The following is a 25168-nucleotide window of genomic DNA, read 5'->3' as shown; positions in this document are numbered from 1 at the left end:
ACATTTTGTTACGTTACAGCCTTATTCTAAAATGGATTAAATTGTTTTTTTCCCCTCATCAATCTACACACTATAACCCATAATGACGAAGCAAAAACAGGTTTTAGAAATGTTTGCAAATATTTAAGAAATAAAAACTGAAATATCACATAAGTATTCAGACCCTTTACTCAGTACTTTGTTGAAGCACCTTTGGCAGCGATCACAGCGTCGAGTCTTCTTGGGTATGATGCTTCAAGCTTGGCACACCTGCATTTGGAGAGTTTCTCCCATTCTTCTCTGCAGATCCTCTCAAGCTCTGTCAGGTTGGATGGGGAGCATCACTACACAGCTATTTTCAGGTCTCTCCAGAGATGTTCCATCGCATTCAAGTCCGAGCTCTGGCTGGGCCACTCAAGGACATTCAGAGACTTGTCCTGAAGCCACTCCTGAGTTGTCTTGGCTGTGTGCTTAGGATTGTTGTCCTGTTAGAAGGCGAACCTTCGCCCCAGTCTGAGGTCCTGAGCGCTCTGGAGCAGGTTTTCATCAAGGATCTCTCTGTACTTTGCTCCATACATATTTCCCTCGATCCTGACTAGTCTCCCAGTCCCTGCCGCTGAAAACCGCCGCCACAGCATGATGCTGCCACCACCATGCTTCACTGTAGGGAGGGTGCCAGGTTTCCTCCAGACGTGAGGTATTTCTGTTTTTTATTTTAATAAATAAAATATAAACTGTTTTCGCTTTATCATTATGGGGTATTGTGTGTAGATTGATGAGGAAGATTTTTTATTTAATCCATTTTAGAATAAGGCTGTAACGTAACAAAATGTAGAAAACATTGAGGGGTCTGAATACTTTCAGAATGCACTGTATAACAAATGTTGTTTTACAATGACTGGATAGATCTGTGACAGAAATTAGAAAAAAGGAATTGCATAGATAGACACAGAACAATTGTCTAGACTAGAATATAAATTCATGAATGAATTCAAGCGCTATAAATCAAAAACAGTTTACTATATAGTCAGTTAAGTCATACAAGAAAAAGGGGCTTTTCACACATGCTTTACAAAAAAAATGTGTCTGGTGAGGTGATGTCATCTTTATTATGAGATAGTGCCTGCGGGAACCAGATGAAGGCCTGAGAACAGTCGTCTGGCTCTGCCTTGATATTGACTTCCATCCTCAATGGTAATTTAGCTATAAAGCTTTGAAAACTATTTATAGAAAGCAAAATGAATTGAGTAAACAGTGAGTAAACAGCTCCCTGTTTCATATCAGAAATTATGCTAAGACAAATTTTGTAATTGAATTCATTAGCTTTTAGCTAAAAAACAACTGGCTTGAATCATCTCTTGTCACCATAAGCTGTATAAAATGCTAATTGCAATAGTGGGAACATATCACACCAGGGGGCTTATTCAGGAGAATGCGACTTCACAGAATGTTCAACATAGAAATGTATTGTGTAGAACATATATGATTCTCTGTAGTGTAGAATAAGGAAAAAATGTCATCAGTGCTGTATTTGTCTACAACTTTAAAGTTCCCAGTAACTACAGCTCTCTGCTGCCATCTTGTGTGGAGTTAGGTCATACTGCACTCTACTCCTAATCACTGAACAGTCAGGTGTGTCATGAGCTTTTGGATACATTCATTCTCATGAATGTCAAATCTTGACTTTGACCCAGCCAAAGTCATTGTTATGAATAAAAACATATTGTTAACACGGTTATGGGGAAGGTCTTTGTGAGCTATTCCACGAAGGGAGCCCTATTCCTGGGCTTCAAAGCAAAGGTATGGGGGTGTTCCCCATAGAAGTGAGGTAACCAGCCAAGCTCTCCACACCTGGGTATGTTGTGTGATACTGTCCATTAATATGGAGGTCTGATGGACCTCCACATCCTCCTCCCATCTCCTCCTCATCTTCCTCATCTTCCTTCCCCAGCCCGTCGGAGATCCACTCTGATGTCTGGTTGACAGGACCGGTGCTTCTCAGACTGGACCCCAGGAGGAGGTGTGTTGGCTGGGAAGAGGAGGGGGACAGGGAGGGACTGATTACCACCAGCGAATCAGGAGCCAGGCTGTCCTCTCTCAGCTCCTCCCACAAGTAACCTGAGAGGAGAGAGGAGTGAACAGGGTTGTAAATCTTGTTGTAGATTGTATAAAAATAATTCCTGAATATGGTTCTCTCTCTCTATCTCTCTCACTCTTTATCTCTCTCTCTCTTTCGTCCTTACCGTGGAGCTGCAGGTCAGTCAAGCTGGGGTTGAGCGTGTCGATATCGTTACTAGCATCTTCATCTAGCTGTAGCTCCTGTATGCTCCTGGGCCCAACGTCATACTCTGCCTGTATGGTGGCGCTACAGGTGGAGGGTGTCTGCCCCGCCAGAGGGGAACCCAGGGTACCCACATTGGGGGGGATTCCCGATGGAGGCTGCTGTCTGCAGGGGGAGTAGAAGGAGAAGGGGTGGGGGGGGGTGGGGGGCAGGTATCGGGGGTGCTGTTGGACTGTCAGGGAGGGAGGGGGGACGTGGGGGTAGAGGGGACGTCGAAGAGGGTGACAGGGCTCTGGAGGATGGGATGTGAAGGAGGAAGGGGTAGGGATCTGGTTGTGGTAAGAAGGTAAAGATTTCAGCTTCTCTGGTCTTTCCCCCAACAGGCGATCCAGGTCCTCTGAAGAAAACAGAGAAAGAGAGAGAGAGAGAGAGAGACTGTGGGTAAATTGAGATGACCTTGCACTTATCTCCTGTAACAGCTACCACAAAGCCTGAGTAGATAGAATCACCAAAACGCTGGAGTTGCTCAGTCTCAAAGGTAACATACCCTGTATGTAACAGCATCTTATTTAGTGTGTAATTTATGCCATGACGGACCTGAGAATTGCCAAGCTTACCCTCCACCTAAAATACTGGCATCCGAACTTTGAGGAAGCGCAAATAAAACATAGCCCAGGTCTAAGGGGAGTCCTGGTCTGTGATGTATAGACCACCTACCTGGCCTGGCCATGCTCTTGCGGACAGTGAGGGGGTCTTTGCGGCGCCACTTGTGTAGCTCTTCCTGCATCTTTTCTATCTTGGCTGGGTTGAGGGCCCACAGGCAGCCCTTACGGGAAGAGTTGCCAATCTTATTCTCCGCCTTCTCAAAGCACTTATTCAGAGACAGGTTGTGGCGGACCGAGTTCTTCCATCCATCTGGAGCCGTCTGAGAGACAGAAAGGAGAGGAAAAACTTACAGTAACAGTGTATTTTTACATTTTCCATGGGATACTTTTTTTCTCTTAAATTGTTCAATTTCGATATACTATTGTACAGTTTGTACGTAAATAATCAAGGTATTGCTTTGAAGTATATTTAACATTTATTTATTCCTTAAAGGGGCTATCTGCGATTGACGTATCCGTTTTTGGACTTTTCAATTCGTGATATTTACCCATCAGTGGAGGCTGCTGTGGGGAGGACGGCTCATAATAATGGCTGGAACGGCACAAATGACCTCGAGCCCGTCCTCCCCAATTAAGGTGCCACCAACCTCCTGTGTTACCCACTGATCCTTGAAGAATATAACTTATAAGTTAGTTCAGAACCCAAAATATGTACTTGTTTTACTCCTCCGTTTGTAAACATTAAATGTAAACAAACAATATACACCTTGCATCCATAGCTTTGTCCAGCCCCATCCCTCAGCTTTTTACCCCAAACAGGGGCGGGCAGAACGCTGAGTTATTGTTTCAACTGCCGAAACCCTAACCAATTAAGTAATTCAAAATCAAGTCAAAAGTCAAGAGGAACCAAAGCAGTGGGAGTGCCACGTTGCACACACACACACATGTGCACACTCACATGCACACACACCCCCTGAGGTAGTCTCTCAGTCAAAGGTCTTACTGTATGTTTGGCTGGAGAGGAGCCAAAGCTGTTGCAGTGCCACGTTGCACCTTCCTCCACCTCCTCCTACAAACAGCCAGCCAACAAACAGCCAACCATTTCCTGGGTCTATAACCACTGGGATGGATGGGAAGACACTGATCAAGCCCTAACGGGTATCAGCCATGGTGGCCCACGGTTATCCTCGTTAAACACTGCCTGTGTCCCAAATGGCACCCTGTTACCTAGTGCACTACTTTGACTACGTCCTATAGGCCACGCCTGTATTCTCTATGGAATAGGTAGGGGTCGAGAATGCCTAACAAACGGCTGGGGAAGAGGCTAGCCTACGGCTGCTTCTGCTTTGGCACACTTGAATCTATATACACTATTACAGTATCATTCATCATTCATCTATGGAGGCTTGCCAGGAGATCTGGAGACTGCTAGGTGGTAGAGCCAATCCTTCCTACGGTCTAAAGAAAATATATGGTTTCTCTCTCTCTCTCCATCTCTCTCTCCCTCTCCATGTCTTTCTATAAAGGGCATATCGCCAGATAAGAGAGGATTGAAGATCAACAGGCGTTGATCTCTCAGTGATTGAGTCTTTTTAACCACATGTAAATACTACAAGGTATTTACTTTACAGGTGTGGTTATGCCCAATGCATAACACACTTATGTGTCTGTTTTGGAAAGTTAGGTGATGCAAAGTTCATGCAATTTCTCAGTGCATGATTTATAGCAATGGTTATAACAACTCTGCCTGTGACACTGCACAGATAAAATACATAGGATGAGAATAATGAAAGAGTTATGAAAACACAGAGATGACTGTTGGGTCAGTGAGAAGCCATAATGTCCTCCTGCTGTACCTTGAAGTAGGGGAAGTGTTCAGTCATGAACCTGTAGATCTCACTAACCGGGAGACTCCCTGTCTTACTGTTCCTCAGAGCCATGAAGATCAGGATGCTACGGATAGAAGACAAACATTGTAGTCAGTGTAGTCAATCAGATGTAGTCAATATTATATTATTATTATATTTATTATTACGTATATTACATTATAACATTTAACATCACAGTGTTGTTTCTCCATTTCATATACACTACACTCTAAGAGAAAAAGGTTCCAAAAGGGTTAATCGACTGTCCCCATAGGCATAGGAGAACCCTTTGAATAACCCTTTTTGGTTCCAGGTAAAACCCTTTTTGATTCCAGGTAGAACCCTTTTGGGTTCCATGTGGAACCGTCTGTAGAAAGGGTTCTACATGGAATCAAAAAGGGTTCTACCTGGAACCAAAAAGGGTTATTCAAAGGGTTCTCCTATGGGGGCAGCCCTTTAAGGTTCTAGATAGCATATTCTTTTCTACGAGTGTACATTCATGACAAGGATCCATGATGACATCCACAAAACACAAGGAAACAAGGACATTCACGTTGTTATTATTATACTAATTCAGTCTTTGAGGAGAAAGTCTGAAAATAAGTATAGTATTTACAGTAGAATTAGTGAAGATCGAGGGCATGGGCCACCACACACCCCCCCATCCACACACACACACACACACACACACACACACACACACACACACACACACACACACACACACACACACACACACACACACACAAACCCCATCCACCTCACACACACACCCCATCCACCTCACACCTGCAAGCCTGAGGGATAATGGGGATTATTTGTATTATGTAACATTGATACTTGAAAGGAGTTTAGGTTAAATCATTATTGAAATATATACCATCTGGTCCTCAGAGGACCAGAGTACAAAATGTGCAGAAACGAACTGAAATCATAGCTGAACACTGAATACTTGGGTACACTTTCAATCCAAGCTGGTAAACTGGTTTTAGGGGTTATTAAAGAACTGACATGCTTACAGCTCAACTTATTTTTGTTTCACCTTGTAAACATTATTTCAAACATGCAGAGAAAGAAGAGTGATGAAGAGTGAGAAATGGGTTTGATTAAATATGGTCTTGTCACGTTCACTGTCCTCAAACTCCCCGTCATAAATCAGCCAAGGCGCAGCGTGCCAGTAATTCCACATTCTTTATTTGAAGATAACCGAACAAAACAATAAACAGAAATAAACATGACGCAACAGTGGCGCACACACAAAACACTCACATAAATAATAATTACCCACAAACACAGGTGGGGAAAAGGCTGCCTAAGTATGATTCCCAATCAGAGACAACGATAGAAAGCTGCCTCTGATTGGGAACCATACCCGGCCAAAACAAAGAAATACGAAACTAGATTGCCCACCCCACATCACACCCTGACCTAACCAAATAAAAACGTCTCTCTAAGGTCAGGGCGTGACAGGTCTTGATTGAATAAGGTCTTTAGTATATAATCAATGTTGCACCAAAGTCCAAAACCTTGTACAGGTTGGTAAAAGATTGTGATTATGCACATGTATTGAGTATCGAAGTAGTGTCACATCCTGACCAGTAAGGGGTTATTTGTTATTGTAGTTTGGTCAGGACGTGGCAGGGGATGTTTGTTTTATGTGGTTCGGGCTTTGTTGGGCTATGTACTTATGTAAGAGGGGTGTTTGTTTTATGTGTTCCGGTTTTTTTTTGGTCTATGTTCTATGTTAGTGTATTTCTATGTTCAGTCTAGTCTATCTATTTCTATGTTTAGTTCATTGGATTGACCTTCAATTGGAGGCAGCTGTTCCTCGTTGCCTCTGATTGAAGGTCCTATGTATAGGGGTGTTTTTGTAATGGGATTTGTGGGTAGTTGTCTCCTGTTTTGTGTCTGTGCACCTAACAGGACTGTTTAGTGGCGGTCGTTGTTTTGTATACGTGGTTTGTTTTTCCTTCTTTTGATTTAATAAAGAAGATGAGTATACACGTTCCCGCTGCACCTTGGTCAAATCCTTACGATGCCCGTTACAAGTAGGGTGTTGTCATGACTCTTTCCTGGGTGAGGATCAAAGGTGCAAGATCAGCTTGGCAAATGGCTGACAGATTGGGCTGGTTTTGACACCTTCACACCCTGTCATAAATTAAGGGAGAGCGAACTCTCCTTCTGGCTCTCTAGTAGCAAGGTTGGAATGTGCTTTGTGTAGAGAGAGACTTTTGCCGCCAAAACCTTTTTGTCCAGAAAGTGAATATGGGAACAATATTTATAAGATAGCAATGTTAAGAATGATCCGTGGGGATCTAAAGAATAATCATGTCATATTGTTTATTATTTTGTGATGTCATTAAGGATGGCATAGTAACTGTAACTCTGAAAGTGTACGCATTCTATGTATCAAGTTACATTCTAAATGTTGTATAAAATATATGACTAAATATGAGAACAGTTTTGTGAAGATAGTGATGTGATTTTAGCCTTCTAAATGAGCTAATTGTTTTTCATTTAAACTTGTGCCCAGTCAGTGACCACACCCAAGTGAACACAGACATTGTGTCGGCATGATGGAATGCCCCCCTTTTTACCCGAGGATAAAAGCCTTGGAAACTAAATTTACATTAGACCAAAACATGCCGGGTTGCTGCTGGCGTGTAAAGTGGTCGGGAGCCTGAACCTGAATAATCAGCCTAGAGACCATTATGAGACCAGCCAACGTACAGCGTGAGCTGAATGTGACAAATGGTTTAAACTCTACGGACCAGAAAATGTGAGACGGTAGTCCATATGTTTGAAATGGTGAAACTCTCAATTGCTACACAAGAAGAAGAAACTCACTAGACCGTAGCATTTACCAGTCTGCAGCTGGCAGGTAAAGTAGTCTAGGACATTTGACCAAAGACACGAAGGGAAGGAATAGGTCCCTCTCAGACAACCATTGGCACATCTGAAGTATCTAATCTAACAAACACTCCACTACCAGAGAAGCTCTGCAAAAGACATCGTGACCTCTGGTGGACAAACCAGAACCTTACATCCATCGACAACTTCACCATAGAAGTCATCGAGTTCAACAGAAATAGACGACGATCAAGGACAGCTACGTGTAAATGTATATATTGTACTTCTTATCCGAATGAGCGGTGGTTCATGTGCAAAGTATTACTATTCCTTTGAGTGTAGGTTCCAAATATAACAACGATAAGTTGACTCTTTGTCTCTCCCTCTCTTTACCGACCCTTCCCTCTCCATATGTGTAACCAGCCGTCACATCTTGTCAGTCCACTAGGGACTTTTATCTCATGTAAGTGTGTATGTGTATTCTGTGTTATTATTTAGTTAGTTAGTAATTAAATGATTAAATCAATTTGTGTAGTACTGAATATTCAGAAGGGCTAGGGTTCTTGTGGATCCAAGGATTATGCGACGTTCAGAATGAGACTGATGAGGTAATAATTCCTAATTGACTGTTATTGATGTAAGAGATATCTACATATCTTTAGAGTTTAATTTAGGAGATGGTAAGTCATTAAACAACTTATTCCATGGTGCCCCAAATTCCTAATGAATGAATTGTTACATGATTAATTTAATTGAGTAACGATTAAACATAGTTAGTTGACAAAATAAATAACAGTCATTAGATGAATGATAGTCACATCACTGCAGTGTTCACCTGTATGAGTAGATGGGCTTGGGGAAGAGGGACTGCATGCTACTGTCCTGATGGGTTGGAGTGGAGAGGCACTGGAGAGAGAACTGAGAACTTTTGGATTGTCCACTGGTAGAATATACACCTGGTGAGAACTGGAGAGAACACACACACACACGTACACACGCGCATACATACACACACATTGTTACAGCAGAACTTGTATTACTTTAGCAACAGAGTGTGTACACAGTGAGGTTTTTCCAAACCGCACAGCTGTGTGCTGCAAAGCCTACAACTGTAAACAAGTTCACGGTATGATATAATCAAGCCCTGTTGGCAAAGTGTTATTTTCCTTGGCAAGGTGTTTGACAAGGTATTTGGCAGAGTGGCATTAATCCTTGGAAAGATATGCAGTAGAATACACACCTAATAGGAAAGATATGCAGTACCGTAGATGGTTTCTATGTCAATCAACCTATACAGCGCCAAAATTCCACCCAAACAAAAAGAGGTCGCTAGTTTGTAGTCCTAAAAAACAGAAATTACTTTTGTTCTTTGAGAGAATATTAATCAGTAAACATGACATTTATGAATTATGAAGCCTTAAGTGCTTTGTGTGCTTGTTTCGATTACATAAATCCTTCAAAATTCAAAAATGTTTACGTTAGCAGATGAAGATTATCTCATAGAACAAAACATATACTATAAGATCTCCTAAGCCTGTGTTTACCACTGACCTTATTTTCTGTGCAATTCCAAAATCACCCCATTGAGATAAGCTCCTCTAAGAACCTCCCCCTAAGTTATCACCTCCCCCTGTACTTTGGTCCTGCCCACTCACCTGCGGCAGCGGGGTTAGGGGGCTGTAGGAGGCATGGCCTTGGGACAGGAAGCAGGAAGGTTCCTCGGGTGCATCCGGTGGTTCTGTGTAAGAGCGCTGGGAGCCCTGCTGTGTTGAATGAAGATAATAGCATGATTCAAGTGATGAAATCTGAGAAAACTCATTGGCAGCACTAGTATCAACGTGATGTGTGGGTGGGTGGGTGGGTGGGTGTGTGGATAGGAGCTGTAGGTGTGTATGAGAGATCTGTCTATGGGGAACTACTTGCGCATGTGGGGCTCTCCCCGATGGCCATGTACACCTGGGTATGGTACTACAGTTCAGCTGGTGGCGTGTACTATGAATGAATAGCCATTTAGAGTATGAGTATCACTGTATCATACCATCAGTCTGGAAGCCTGGAAACTCCCGTTGTATGGATCCCAGGATTTCTGTTCCTCACTGGTAGATGTGTGTGTGGCAGCGAAGCTATCTGGAGCCTCTACCTGTCTGAGACAGACGAAGGTACGAGACCCAGGGGCACCTGGGACCAGGCAACCCATGCCAACCCCATCATCGCTGAACTGATGTCGGTAGGGGTGGAAGCGGTCAGCCGATCCTGACCCTAAGTTTGACCTTTGACTCTGTCCCACCATGGCTCCATCAACACTGTGCCTCCTGCAGCTCTCTGCAGCGGCATTCCTCTGTCTGTAGGTGGCGCTCTCTCTCGCGGGCTGGGCAGTGGTAAATGACACAGAACTGCTCTCCTCACACTGAGGGGAGATGAATATACCATTTCTAAGCTGGTTATTTAGCAACATCCAGAATCTCCTGGCAAGCATCTGCAATCATAAAACAATGCAAGTGGAAATAGCCAACAATCACCTATATTTTATCTCCTGGCATTGTCTGTGTCCCAAGTGGCATCCTATTAGGGAATAGGGTGCTATTTGGGACGCAGCCATTATTTCTGTTTAAACACATCTCCTGCCTGTTTCAGGAGGGGTGTGGCCGTATTTTGATCTGTAGATAGACATTACTGCCCCAAGGGTGGGTAATTAATTAGTCCAGCAGAAGAGAAATGTGATTAATGTCAGGATAAAACTTAACACATTTCCTCCAGGGCATCTTGTCCTTGAAAAGGTCCTGTGTGTGCGATCAGTAGATAGTTTACATCCTTTTAGATTCACTCATAAACAATCTCTCTGTTGCAAGCAGACCTGGGCTCAAACAGTATTCATTTTCATTCAAATACTTTATCTGGCACACTGGAACCAATGAAAATGACAAATGAAAAGCAACCAATGGAACAAAAAAAAGGTACATTTTTCAAAACCTGTCCATCTACCACTCCAAGCAGGCTGAAGCAAATGCTCAAAGTATTTGAAAGATAACAAATACTACTTGAACTGAGGTTTGGTTAGTCAAACAGCTAAGGGCTAATGCACTAAGATCACAGTGTTGATTCTGGAATTACCACTGGAGGAACAGTAGCCTAATGCAGGTGCAGGAAAGGAGATGAGATGGGTAAAGCATGCCTGGCTTTGGGTGAGATCAAAATGGAGGGAGTGTTTCCATGCCCATGGCTAACATCTGGATTGTTTCTGGGTGAAAATGGGTGCAACTTTAAAATAAAAAAATGTCAGTGGATTCTTGTACCTGTGAGTGCGCCATCTGCTGGAAGGAGGACCCTGGAGGCTCAGAGGTGCGTAGGGAGGAGGTCTGAGGGGCTGGTGTCGTTGTCAGGAACCTGTTGGCACTGGGTGTAAATGTGGAGCTGGGAGAGTCTTTAGACATGATGGTGTGCCTAGAAAAAAATCTGCGCCCGGGAAGAAAATGTATATTTTTTTATTTAACTAGGCAAGTCAGTTAAGAACAAATTCTTATTTACAATGACAGCCTAGGAACAGTGGGTTAACTGCCTTGTTCAGGGGGACAATGACAGATTTTTACCTTCTCAGCTCAGGGACTCAATCTTGCAACCTTTCGGTTACTAGTCCAACGCTCTAACCACTAGGCTACCTGCCGCCCCTCAAACATGTTTGAGTTTGGGGTGTGATATACACTGATTGTACAAAACCTTAGGAACACCTTCCTAATATTGAGTTGCATCCCCTTTTGCCCTCAGAACAGCCTCAATTTATCAGGGCATGGAATCTACAAGGTGTTCTTTGGGTGGTGGACCATTCTTGATACACACAGGAAACTGTTGAGCATGAAACACCCAGCAGTGTTGCAATTCTTGACACACTCAAACTGAGCCTGACACCTACTACCACACCCCATTCAAAGACACTTACATATTGTTTCTTGCACATTCACCCTCTGAATGGCACATATACACAATCCATATCTGAATTGTCTCAAGGCTTAAAAATCCTTCTTTAACCTGTCTCCTCCCCTTCATCTACACTGATAGAAGGATCATAGCTTTCACCTGGATTTACCTGGTCAGTCTATGTGGTCAGTCTATGTTTTGTACACTCAGTGTAGCTCAACATGTGTGTTATGAGTCACAATCCCATTCCCTGTGTTTTTTCTCTATGTGATTTGGAATTGGAAATGTGTCATGACTAGCTTTCACAGGTCCATGACATGTACTGTATGCACAGTGGCTTGTATGATTCATCTCTTTGTGGTTGATGCTTGCCAGTGCCATCCATGCGTTACATTATACTCTTATTGTATCCTTCAGTCTGGGTCATTCATAGTATGAATGTACCTTTCAGGTAGGCTACAGTGCTTAACCCCAGTGTAACGTCTCAGTGGTCTTCTGGGCATCTCTGAGTTATCATTGTACAAGACAAGGAGCGATACATTATGTGATCTTTAAGTGTACAGGTGTGGGTACTTTAGGTTCGATGGAACAGTTTCCCGGACACAGATTAAGTCTAATCTTGGACTAAGAAGCACTTTAAATGGAGAAACCTTTTGTCTAGGACTCTATGGAAGGAGGCAGGGTGCTCTTCCATCTTCATCAGTTGACAGTTCTGTTATCAGCAGAAGTGTGAGGCACGTGGCAGAGGTTCCAGGGAGGGTAACCTCATACACACACATATTCGCACGCACACACGCACACACACTCCTCAAAGCTCATTAAAATTGGCAACAAACTGTGAAGATTAGGTCACTCAAAACCAGCTATTGCTGAGGTGGGTTGAAGGGTGAAATCAAGACCCTTTTGTTATGTTGTGTGTGTGTGTGTGTGTGTGTGTGTGTGTGTGTGTGTGTGTGTGTGTGTGTGTGTGTGTGTGTGTGTGTGTGTGTGTGTGTGTGTGTGTGTGTGTGTGTGTGTGTGTGTGTGTTTGTTTGTGAAAAAGGTCAAATTGAGGGTGCTTATATTTGTCCTGTTTACCTGCATGTACATGTGGGAAACCTGTACTTGTGTAAAAGGTGTAAAATTAAAATGTGTTTTTTGCATATCCCAACTCCCCCTGAGACACCCTTGGAGAGTGGGGTCACGGCCAGGGATCAGCCATTATTGATGGCGACTCGTTTCAGAGATGTAGAGAGCGAGACAGAGAGAGAGAGAGAGAGAGACTTCTTGTGGATGTTTTCATACAGAAGTGAAAAGGAAGTGAAATATCAGAGTTGAGACAGCCTTTGTTCTGTTGCAGCAACAGCTCCTTTAACTTTTGACCTGTTTGACACAAACCTCTGATTGGCCGTTTGGAGTTGCACTGATGAGGAAGAATAACTGATCAAGAAAAAAAATCACTGTGCTGCCATTTTTTTGGCCAAAGATCGTTAACTGGATTTAAGGTGGAGCGGGGATCTGTGGACGGTTGAGGACTATAGTGAGACATCCCTGTTTGTAAGCGTACTGTGACCTCTGACAAAAGGGCTGGACCTTTATGACATAGATGTAGTGCACTTGCTTTGTAACAGCAGGGTCCTTCGTTAGACTAACCAATATACTGCAATACATCTTCACAATTAACCTAAATGTCTAAATGATTTGACTCAAGGAACTGTGTACTGATAATGGTCTCCACAACCAGAAGCTAGTACTGACAAATGTACAATATGTGCCATGCAGATGAACAAACGCTGCCATTGTCTGTGAGTTGACGTGGGAAAAGGAATGGCAGCAATCTGCCATGTTATCATAAAACTAGAAAAAAACGACCCATTAAAAATCAGGTATCAAAATGTCCACAGTTTGTCCTGGGGATATTCCCACAATGTAGGAGCCAAAATGTATGAATGAATGGTTCTCATCTGATTTAAAAACAAAAATATATATGTGAATAATTTGATACACCAATGTTTAGTGGTGCTGGTTTTCCTTTAAGTGTCCAATTCCTCTTTAAAGCTCTTCTAAAGCTGAACGGTGTGCTGGTTCCTGACAGACCTGGGTCCAAATGGTATTTGAAATCATTATGAAAACTTTATCTGTGCTTGACTGAGCATGCTTGCTTAATGGACCAAAAGAATAGTCCCAAAACTGTAAATCCCACCCATCTGGCACTCGGGGCAAGCTAGAGCAGACACTCAAACTATTTTAAAGATTTCAAATAGTATTTGAACCCAAGTGTGTTTGTTTCTGAGCATGTTTCAGCTGTCCCAGTCCTGAGATGTTGCCATAACTAACCCTCACCTTGACTGGCAGTTCTAATGGACCAAGAACGTCTACGTTTTCACTTTCATCCATCATGTAATTAGGAAGAACTTATTTTCATCTCCTTTGCTCTGTCGGTTCCTGAGTTGTGTTGTTATAACTGAAGCCCAGAGTGCCAGTAGTTAGATGAGGTGAGAAAACTAATATAATCTCAAAGAATGAATACTGGGGACTTAACCCTTGTTCACTTTACTTACAGTTTTGTGACCTGTTGACATTCCAAGTCATCCATCACAGACGTTATAAGCATCTGTGCAGTACCTCTATGCTCCTACATGTCATGTCACAGAGAGTAGCACAGGGGTGGGCAACTTCTGACTCAGCGCTAACACACCTGTTTCAACTAACACAAGTCTAAATTGAAGATCATGATTAGTTGTTATGTTGAATCAGGTGTGTTAGAGCTGGGCTGAAACAAAAGCCTTCAAATATTGTGGCTACTGTTTCCTGTCCCTTAACTACAGTGCATTCGGAAAGTATTCAGACCCCTTCCCTTTTTATTTTTACATTACAACCAGTGATGACCCGTCATTCAGGGCAGGTGGGGCAGAGCCCACATTTTCAGCAAAAAAAATACATACACTACCGTTCAATGGTTTGGAGTCACTTAGAAATGTCCTTGTTTTTGAAAGAAAAGCATTTTTTTAATCCATTAAAATAACATCAAAATTGATCAGAAATACAGCGTAGACATTGTTAATGTTGTAAATGACTATTGTAGCTGGAAACTGCTGATTTCTTATGGAATATCTTCATAGGCGTACAGAGGCCCATTATCAGCAACCATCACACCTATGTTCCAATGGCACATTGTGTTAGCTAATCCAAGTTTATCATTTTAAAAGGCTTTCTTTAGACTAGTTGAGTATCTGGAGCATCAGCAATGTGGGTTCGATTACAGGCTCAAAATGGCCAGAAACAAAGGACTTTCTTCTGAAACACGTCAGTCTATTCTTGTTCTGAGAAATTAAGGCTATTCCATGCGAGAAATTGCCAAGAAACTGAGGATGTCGTGCAATGCTGTGCACTACTCCCTTCACAGAACAGCACAAACTGGCTCTAACCAGAATAGAAAGAGGAGTGGGAGGCCCCGGTGCACAACTGAGCAAGAGGACAAGTACATTAGAGTGTCTAGTTTGAGAAACAGACTCCTCACAAGTCCTCAACTGGCAGCTTCCTTAAATAGTACCTGCAAAACATCAGTCTCAACGTCAAAAGTGAAGAGGCGATTCCAACATGCATGTGTTTCAGCCTAGCTCAGTGCTTTCTGTGGTGGTGGGGCAGCCAGAAGAAAATACTATGAAAAAAATTTGCTCCGACTGGAAAAATAACTTTTTGAACGGTCATCCAACTCGGAATTGTAAGTCAGGAACTCGGGGCTCTTTCTAGAGCTTCGACCTGAAGATCACTGACGTCATCATGTTCAACCTTGTTTTTTGAGTTCCCGGGTTGTCTTGAAAGCACCATAAACCCAAAGAATGCCAGACTTTGATCGCAAAGTTTGATGACACAATTTGCCCACGAAGGACTGCCGCGCCACCTTCCTGTTCAAGTGAGCACAGCACAACTCGGGGCTCCCGAGACATCACTGCAGTACCTGGTTCGAATCCAGAAGGAATCCCATCCGGATGTAATTGGGAGTCCCATAGGGCGGTGCACAATTGGCCCAGCGTCGTCCGGGTTTGGCCGGGGTAGGCCGACATTGTGAATAAGAATTTGTTCTTAACTGACTTGCCTCGTTAAATAAAGGTTAAATAAAATAAATAAATAAAAACAAGGTGAGTCCAAAAATGCATTGTACGCTGCTGCATAAATTATGTAATATGCCAGGGAGATATGTATACTGTAGCTAAGAAAGTAATACTAAGTGTACAGTTGAAGTCGGAAGTTTACATACACTTAGCTTGGAGTCATTAAAACTCGTTTTTCAACCACTCAACAAATGTCTTGTTAACAAACTATAGTTTTGGCAAGTTGGTTAGGACATCTACTTTGTGCATGACACAAGTCCTTTTTCCAACAATTGTTTACAGACAGTTTATTTCACTTATAATTCACTGTATCACAATTCCAGTGGGTCAGAAGTTTACATACACTAAGTTGACTGTGTCTTTAAACAGCTTGGAAAATTCCAGAAAATGATGTCATGGCTTTATAAGCTTCTGATAGGCTAATTGACATCAATTGAGTAAATTGGAGGTGTACCTGTGGATATATTTCAAGGCCTACCTTCAAACTCAGTGCCTCTTTGCTTGACATCATGGGAAAATCAAAAGAAATCAGCCAAGACCTCAGAAAAAAAATTGTAGACCTCCACAAGTCTGGTTCATCCTTGTCTGGTTCATCCAAACGTCTGAAGGTACCACATTCGTCTGTACAAACAATAATACATAAGTATAAACACCATGGGACCACGCAGCCGTCATACCGCTCAGGAAGGAGACGCATTCTGTCTTCTAGAGATGAACGTACTTTGGTGCGAAAAGTTCAAATCAATCCCAGAACAACAGCAAAGGACCTTGTGAAGATGCTGGAGGAAACAGGTACAAAAGTATCTATATACACAGTAAAACATAACCTAAAACGCCATAAAAAAAGCCAGACTACGGTTTGCAGCTGCACATGGGGACAAAGATCGTACTTTTTGGAGAAATGTCCTCTGGTCTGTTGACACCAAAATAGAACTGTTTGGCCATAATGACCATCGTTATGTTTGGGGGGAAAAGGGGAGGCTTGCAAGCCGAAGAACAACATCCCAACCGTGAAGCACGGGGGTGTCAGCATCATGTTGTGGGGGGGCTTTGCTGCAGGAGGGACTGGTGCACTTCACAAAATAGATGGCTTCATGAGGAATGAAAATTATGTGGATATATTGAAGCAAAATCTCAAGATATCAGTCAGGAAGTTAAAGCTTGGTCGCAAATGGGTCTTCCAAATGGACAATGACCCCAAGCATACTTCCAAAGTTGTGGCAAAATGGCTTAAGGACAACAAAGTCAAGGTATTGGAGTGGCCATCACAAAGTCCTGACCTCAATCCTATGGAATATTTGTGGGCAGAACTGAAAAGGCGTGTGCGAGCAAGGACACCTACAAACCTGACTCAGTTACACCATCTCTGTCAGGAGGAATGGGCCAAAATTCACCCAACTTATTGTGGGAAGCTTGTGGAATACTAATTGAGTGTATGTGAACTTCTGACCCACTGGGAATGTGATGAAAGAAATAAAAGCTGAAATAGATCATTCTCTCTACTATTATTCTGACATTTCACATTCTTAAAATAAAGTGGTAACTGACCTAAGACATGGCATTTTTACTAGGATTAAATGTCAGGAATTGTGAAAAACTGAGTTTAAATGTATTTGGCTAAGGTGTATGTAAACTTCCGACTTCAACTGTATGTTGTGTAGTAAGCCTTTAGTAGCCCATGTGCCTCACCCTAATAATTTGGTCTATTTTCCCCTCTTAATTTTGCCTACTGTTCTGACTTGGTGGTTAACATGTAGCCTATAACCTGTTTTATAAAAATGTAATCATCAAATATTGTAAGAGCTGTCATTGTCAGCTTATATGCCCCCTTTATTTATCCTATGGTTCTGACTTGGTGTACAGGGAGAACACTGTAAGAATGGCCCATGTCCTGAATTCTGCCACTGTACATCCGTCCTAGCTCGCTCGTTAATGTCTTAATCGAATTTACGGATTGGCTCTTATCTGCTTGTCGTCCCCTTATGCCATAGTTTGTACATCTCAATTGTCAGTAGAAACCACATTTGTTTAAGCAAGTCAGCCATATCAGCTATGTTTTTTTTAAAGGCAGGAAATTTGACTGAATGAACTGTTTCACTGCCAGACAAGGCTCCGCTGATAGCCAGGTGTAACAGTGGTAAGGTGTTGGGACTGCTGTTGGGACTCTGCTGTTGTGACAGCTTTACGTAGGCCATAACAGCTTGTGAGCATAGTTTGTCACCGTTATAGTGCAATTAATGTATTGTTTAGTGATGTATTGTGTAGTGAAGTGGCTTTGCTGGCATACATCCCCCCCAAAAAATGTTGTTTCCCCATCAAGATTTACATGCTAAAATCGCCACTGGTTACAACCTTATTCTAAAATGGATAAAATAAAAAAATATCCTTATCAATCTGCACACAATACCCCATAATGACAAAGTGAAAACAGTTTTTTAGAAATACCTTATTTACGTAAGTATTCAGACCCATTGCTATGAGACTCGAAATTGAGCTCAGGTGCATCCTGTTTCCATTGATCGTCCTTGAGATGTTTCTACAATTCGATTGGAGTCCACCTGTGGTAAATTCAATTGATTGGACATGATTTGGAATGGTGCACATTTGTCTATATAAGGTCCCACAGTTGACAGTGCATGTCAGAGCAAAAACCAATCCATGAGGTTGAAGGAGTTGTCTGTAAAGCTCCGACACAGAATTGTGTCGAGGAACAGATCTGGGGAAGGGTACCAAAAATATTCTGCAGCATTGAAGGTCCCCAAGAACACAGTGGCATCTTAATTCTTAAATGGAAGAAATGTAGAACCACCAAGACTCTTCCTAGAGCTGGCCACCCGGCCAAATCGGGATAGAAGGGCCTTGGTCAGAGAGATGACCAAGAACCTGATGGTCACTCTGACAGAGCTCCAGAGTTCCTCTGTGGAGATGAGAGAACCTTCCAGAAGGACAACCATCTCTGCAGCACTCCACAAATCAGGCTTTTATGGTAGAGTGGCCAGATGGAAGCCACTACTCAATAAAAGGCACATGACAGCCCGCTTGGAGTTTGCCAAAAAGCACCTAAGGACTCTTGAGAAATTAGAAATTGAGAAAGAAGATTCTCAGAATTGATGAAACCAAGATTAAACTCTTTGGCCTGAATGCCAAGCGTCACGACTGGATGAAACCTGGCACCATCCCTACGGTGAAGCATGGTGGTGGCAGCATCATGCTGTGGGGATGTTTTTCAGCAGCAGGGACTGGGAGACTAGTCGGGATCAAGGGAAAGAAGAACGGAGCAAAGTACAGAGAGATCCTTGATGAAAACCTGCTCCAGAGCTCTCAGGACCTCAGACTGGAGCGAAGGTTCATGTTCCAACAGGACAACAACCCTAAGCACACAGCCAAGACAATACAGGAGTGGCTTCGGTACAAGTCTCTGAATGTCCTTGAGTGGGCCAGCCAGAGCTCAGATTTGAACCCGATCAAACATCTCTGGAGAGACCTGAAAATAGCTGTGTAGCGACGCTCCCCATCCAACCTGACAGAGCTTGAGAGGATCTGCAGAGAAGAATGGGAGAAACTCCCCAAATACAGGTGTGCCAAGCTTGTAGTGTCATTCCCAAGAAGACTCGAGGTTGTAATCGCTGCCAAAAGTGCTTCAACAAAGTAGTGAGTAAAAGGTCTGAATACTTATGTAAATATCTTTCCAGGTTTTTTGGGGGATACATTTGCAAACATTTCTAATAACCTGTTTTTGCTTTGCCATTATGGGTTATAGTGTGTAGATTGATAAGAAAAAATAAATAATTCAAATAAGGCTGTAACGTAACAAAATGTGGAAAAAGTCAAGGGGTCTGAATACTTTCCCGAGTACACCGTAAATGCTTTTCTTGAGGAATTAAGATAGGGTGCTCCTCCAACCTGTTCGCCATAAATTAGTAATTTTGGGGAAGTTTTTCCTGGAAACCATTGGATAGGACCATGAAACCAGGCAAAGGCATAATCCCATAGCCTCTCCTCTCTGTACAGGCTCTCATGCCTACATGTGAAAGTGCTGGCTTGCCTGTTGTCAACAATGTGATAGTCATATTATACAACTCACAGCGCTCCTGTTAGTTCTCACATGTCATGTACTATTTAGTCAAACAAACACTGACGGTGTTCCAAAATGCATACTTGTGTTCTATCTAGAGCGTATAGCAAGTACGAAAGTCAACTGTTATTTTTCAAGTGCGATTCCAAACATAAGAATGTAAAAAGACAAGTATGTATTAAGTTACCGGAAGTTCTATAAGCGTACTTGGAAGTTCTGGAAAACAAAGCACACATGGGAGCATACTTTTTCATTCCCTTTGGTGGGGAGGGTATCCCATAACACCTTGCGACACAGCGAGAATTCCAAAAATGTCTGAATTAATGGTGGACTGTTATGGTCCCTGTTCAGGAGAAAATGTTACAGTTCTAGCCAGCCAAATTGTTTGTGCATTCTCACATGATCAGTCAATACTGTATATGCATGTAGTGTCTGTTTAACTAACGTTAGCAAGCTAGCTAACTTTCTTCTTGTCACTTTCCCCTCCCCTCGTGTTTCACCATTGCATATGAAGAAAATGTTTTGAATAATGAAATTATAAATTTAAAGTAAATCAGGGACAACTTGATCAAGCCTATGAATATGAAAACTGTTTACAAAACCATTGCACAGTAACAAAGGTAGTTGTGGATCGCAGCAACTTGAACCAGGACTGATATCTGAGTAGTGAGGTTAATTTCTGCTTCCTTAGCCTCATGATTCTGCTCTGTTCTCCTCAGGTTGAAGCACATCCCACCCAATCACCCAGACAGATGGAAAGAACTTGGGAACCTTCCGTACACCAGGAAAATCAACCTATCCCAGGAGTTTAGTCAGGAGTCTATTCAGCACTGTGCAACATCACTATGTTAGAAGTAGATTCACAAGTTATTCTCTATCATGCAGAATTGTCAGCTCATTGTAACATATGACTGTCATTCTAAAATACAGACATTGGTGATTTCTGTCCCAGTGAACTGCACCATGTGCCAGTGGCAGTTCTAGACCATTTCAACTGGGGGGGCCAAGCTGGGGCCAGTTGTACTGTTAGAGGGGCCAGTTACATTAGACGTTATTGTTGTCATATCGTTTTCTTCACTGCATTGCAGGCATTAGCAGGCAAAAGACCATGTTCATAATCATCATTGTTGCCACTGTCTAATAACGGATGTAAAAAAAGAAAGATAGCAAAAATTAGTTATGTAAAAATTATTTCATACTCCACATTTAGGGGGGCCACAAGGGGTCCAAAATTGTTGTCACAGGGGCACTGCCACCCCCCCCCCAGAACCGCTAGTGCCGTGTGCAAGTATTTATTCCTGCCCAGCAAACACCATGTTCAACTATTCATCGTCTACAATTTAGACCACAATAAGTTTAATGAGGTGTTAGTGAAAGTCTGGAACAAAAACCTGTAAACTCCTGCCCTGTGTATAAAAAACATGTGGCTGTCGTAACAAAATTTGCCCTCATTAACTGACCAAGTTTTTGAATGTTAATCTCCTTGATATTACTCACTTGCTAGAAGGTTTATTCTACTGAGCCATTTGCTTTATGTTTGTATTCTTATCTTTTAATATTTCTTATTGTCAGCGCTAAAAAAGCCTCCATAACATTATTTGCCAATTACAATTTCAGGCTCAAGATTAATGTTATGTAAGTGTTTCAAAATAAGATGTTTATTCTCTGTAAACTACAGAAACCTTTAGGTCCCAGGCACCATGTCATTATGTCATTATGGAACCTGTCATTAATCGGTAGTAAAGATGTCATTATAACCTTTCCCACTGGGAGATTTATTGACAGCGGTCATGCTAACGTTTCTAATCTCTCACGACATCTCTAGATTATCTGATTGTCTCTGTGCCTCCCCCTGACCTAGATTACCTTGCCTCTAACTTTGTTATGCTATATAACTTTAGCCACTGTCACAGGCTTTCATCTCACTATCGGTAGCAAACCCTGGGAGCTGACGCTAATATAACCCTAACCCTAACCCTAACCCTAACCCTAATCCTAACCCTAACCCTAACCCTAACCCTAACCCGGACATGATACATATATTTGCTTAGAATAAATTATACTTTAGCATTTGGCTCTATAACACCTAATCCATATATTTGAAAGTCACAGATGATTGGATTGACAGTAATGATTTAAGTCTGTTAAACATTTTATCATGAGTCAGTTGTAGGAAGACTTTGTAGCTAAGTTGATCATACAGTAGGGGTAGTTACTCAGTCCATTATGGCTGACACAGGGACAGAAGGCCACTAAAGCATGCTTAATGTCGTTAGTCGGTGCCCTTTTACCCGCTAAACACCAGAGTTGCAGGTAAGAAGACAAGACTCATCTTTGTTCAACTTTCTTTTGAAAGTAGTGTCACCCCAGCAAACACACAACCACCAAACAAGGTCCTCTCCTTGTGGGCCTTAACATCACAGGCATGTCACACTTAATAAAGAAACAATAGCTGGTTAGAAGCACAGACAGGTGTAATGCCATAGGTTCGGCATATTTGCTCCAAAGTTTCCAACCGTTTCCTATCCTTGACCATTTAGAGATGCTCAACTCACCCTCCTTGATTCGACAACAATCTTGTTCTGCCAGTAGGCCACAGTATCTTATTTGGATCTCGTGGTGACAATCAATCATTCCAGTCCAGTCTGGGGAAGAAGAAGAATTGATCAGATTCACACAATCCACATGGTTTAGCCTATACACCTGGAACACTTTCCAAGAGAGCGATTCTTCTTTTGAAGAATACTGTTGAAGATATATTGACTAAGAAGAGTGTGGTAGTAGGAAGCAGAGCTGAAGGGCTGGTTCCAGCCTTCAGAGCATTAATCTCATGCTCATTCTCTCTCTTCTTTCACTCTCTCTCTCTCTTTTTCTCTCTTTCTGTCTGGCCCTCAGCCAACCCACGGCAGCCCAGCAGAGCGCTATGAGATACATAGAAGGAAACCTGTCACAACAAGTTCCAAAGGCCTAGCTACTGTACTGCTGAAGTCACCACTTCTGTTTCTCTCTCTCCTTCCCTCTTTCTTTACCTGATTCAAAGAAGGTGACTTGTGTGAATGGGGCATCAGATACACTTTAATCACATCCCCTATCCACTGGCAGAGAGTGGGTACTTAGCCCTGGTTTCGGAGCTCGTCCACATCAATAGGACCTGTAGGATAGGATCTGGTTCTCCCTGTGTAATTGCACCAATCATAGGAGCCTGTATAGCACATTAGTTCAATTATCTAGTTTGGTCTATTGACACTAATTGCTGTTCTTTGATTGCATCAGGGCTCTCATTTGCTACGTCAATATATTATCATTTTATAATTTTTTTGTAGATTTAACATTTTTGACATTTTGATGCACCTGCATAAAAGAGCATTAGTTAACGAATGAAACCGCTGGATTAGACGTACCCTGATGTGTCCAGGTGTGTCGCTGACGCAGTGCCAGGCGTTCAGGTGCTAAGCAGACGGCACAGGCTCAGAGAAGAAGTGCCAGGTGTGTCACACTCTGTCAGACCGGTCACATGCCAAGGTGGTTGTTGGTTTAGATAGACTGAGCGGCGCTGGGTAGAGGAGAGCGGTTGACCCTTTGAGCCTCTCATTGAGAAAGGAAATGATGGACTGAACCGCTGAAGACCTCTTCCAAACTTTTATACTGACAGATGGATCAAGACCAACACCTGAGCCAGAGAGGGAGAGAAGGGGAGGAGGGGGAGGGGGGGAGGAGAGGGAGAGAAAGAAAGTAAGAGAGAGGAGTGGAAGAAGTATGTCAATACAGGTAAATTCCTATCCTACCCTCCAAGTAAACCAAGAAAGTAGCACCCTCCCTCCCTCTCTCTCTCCCTCTCTCTCTCAGCTACCTTATTATTCAAACCAGACTGAGGTGAATGATAGATAGACAGAGGGATAAGTTACAGGTGAATAAAATCTTAGGTTACAGTGGGAGGTCTCAGCCAACCTCTCAACGCAGTCAAGTAGCCGCAGGGGGCTCCTCCTGACAGAAACAGCGATTTCTGAAGAGGTGGAATGTGGGAAAGAAGTCCTAAAGGACACTTTGATGAAATGACACCAAACCCCACTTGGTAAAAACAAAAAACTTCCTGTAGCACTGAGGTGTCCTTGTTTGCTGTTGTTTTACTAGAATGGTTTATTTTCGGGGAATGGACGGGGGGGGGGATTGGAGTCTTGAATCATTCTCCGTTGGTTGCCACCTTAGCACATGCTCCAGACATCAAAACAAACTGTTCATGCAAATCTCTGAAACGACTGATGCCGCAAACACGTGTAACACAATTTGCCCACATACCTATGTGTAACTGCTATGTTATTACATGGTAATAGAGTGTAGTGGGTGCTAGAAAGAAACAGACATTTCCGTGAAGTGAATTATACACTGTGCCTTGTTACAATTGTATCAGCCAACTAAGGTCCTTAGATCAGGATCCTATCAACCCTGGGATTCCACTTGTGTTACAGTATGTTACATATCTACAGTGTGTTACATATCTACAGTGTGTTACATATCTACAGGGTAATACATATCTACAGTGTGTTACATATCTACAGTGTGTTACATATCTACAGTGAAATACATATCTACAGTGTGTTACATATCTACAGTATGTTACATATCTACAGTGTGTTACATATCTACAGTGTAATACATATCTACAGTATGTTACATATCTACAGTATGTTACATATCTACAGTGTGTTACATATCTACAGTGTAATACATATCTACAGTATGTTACATATCTACAGTGTAATACATATCTACAGTGTAATACATATCTACAGTATGTTACATATCTACAGTGTAAAACATATCTACAGTGTATTACATATCTACAGTATGTTACATATCTACAGTGTGTTACATATCTACAGTGTAATACATATCTACAGTATGTTACATATCTACAGTGTAATACATATCTAAAGTGTATTACATATCTACAGTATGTTACATATCTACAGTGTGTTACATATCTACAGTGTAATACATATCTACAGTGTAATACATATCTACAGTATGTTACATATCTACAGTGTAATACATATCTACAGTGTAATACATATCTACAGTATGTTACATATCTACAGTGTAATACATATCTACAGTGTGTTACATATCTACAGTGTAATACATATCTACAGTGTGTTACATATCTACAGTGTAATACATATCTACAGTGTGTTACATATCTACAGTGTAATACATATCTACAGTGTGTTATATATCTACAGTGTAATACATATCTACAGTGTAATACATATCTACAGTGTATTACATATCTACAGTATGTTACATATCTACAGTGTGTTACATATCTACAGTGTAATACATATCTACAGTGTAATACATATCTACAGTATGTTACATATCTACAGTGTAATACATATCTACAGTGTAATACATATCTACAGTATGTTACATATCTACAGTGTAATACATATCTACAGTGTGTTACATATCTACAGTGTAAGACATATCTACAGTGTGTTACATAT

At 42.1% G+C, this 25168-nt stretch overlaps 1 protein-coding gene across 1 annotated transcript; it reads right to left on the bottom strand.

The window, feature by feature from the left end:
- Positions 1-978: 978 nt before the first annotated feature.
- LOC115162826 (forkhead box protein N1) lies at positions 979-23320 on the bottom strand. The gene is made up of 10 exons (XM_029714245.1): positions 23066-23320; positions 22220-22309; positions 10877-11036; positions 9622-9990; positions 9239-9346; positions 8419-8549; positions 4722-4818; positions 2978-3185; positions 2223-2657; positions 979-2097 (listed from the first exon to the last, which is right to left on the bottom strand). Exons 3-10 carry the CDS (start codon positions 11012-11014, stop codon positions 1769-1771), a joined length of 1815 nt encoding a protein of 604 aa, XP_029570105.1. The 5' UTR covers positions 11015-11036; positions 22220-22309; positions 23066-23320; the 3' UTR covers positions 979-1768.
- Between the last annotated feature and the right edge of the window lie 1848 nt (positions 23321-25168).

Source organism: Salmo trutta, chromosome 26, assembly GCF_901001165.1.
Source record: "Salmo trutta chromosome 26, fSalTru1.1, whole genome shotgun sequence".
NCBI lineage: Eukaryota > Metazoa > Chordata > Actinopteri > Salmoniformes > Salmonidae > Salmo > Salmo trutta.
Note: the sequence above shows the minus strand (reverse complement) of the source record. Positions and strands in the feature narration are given on the sequence as shown.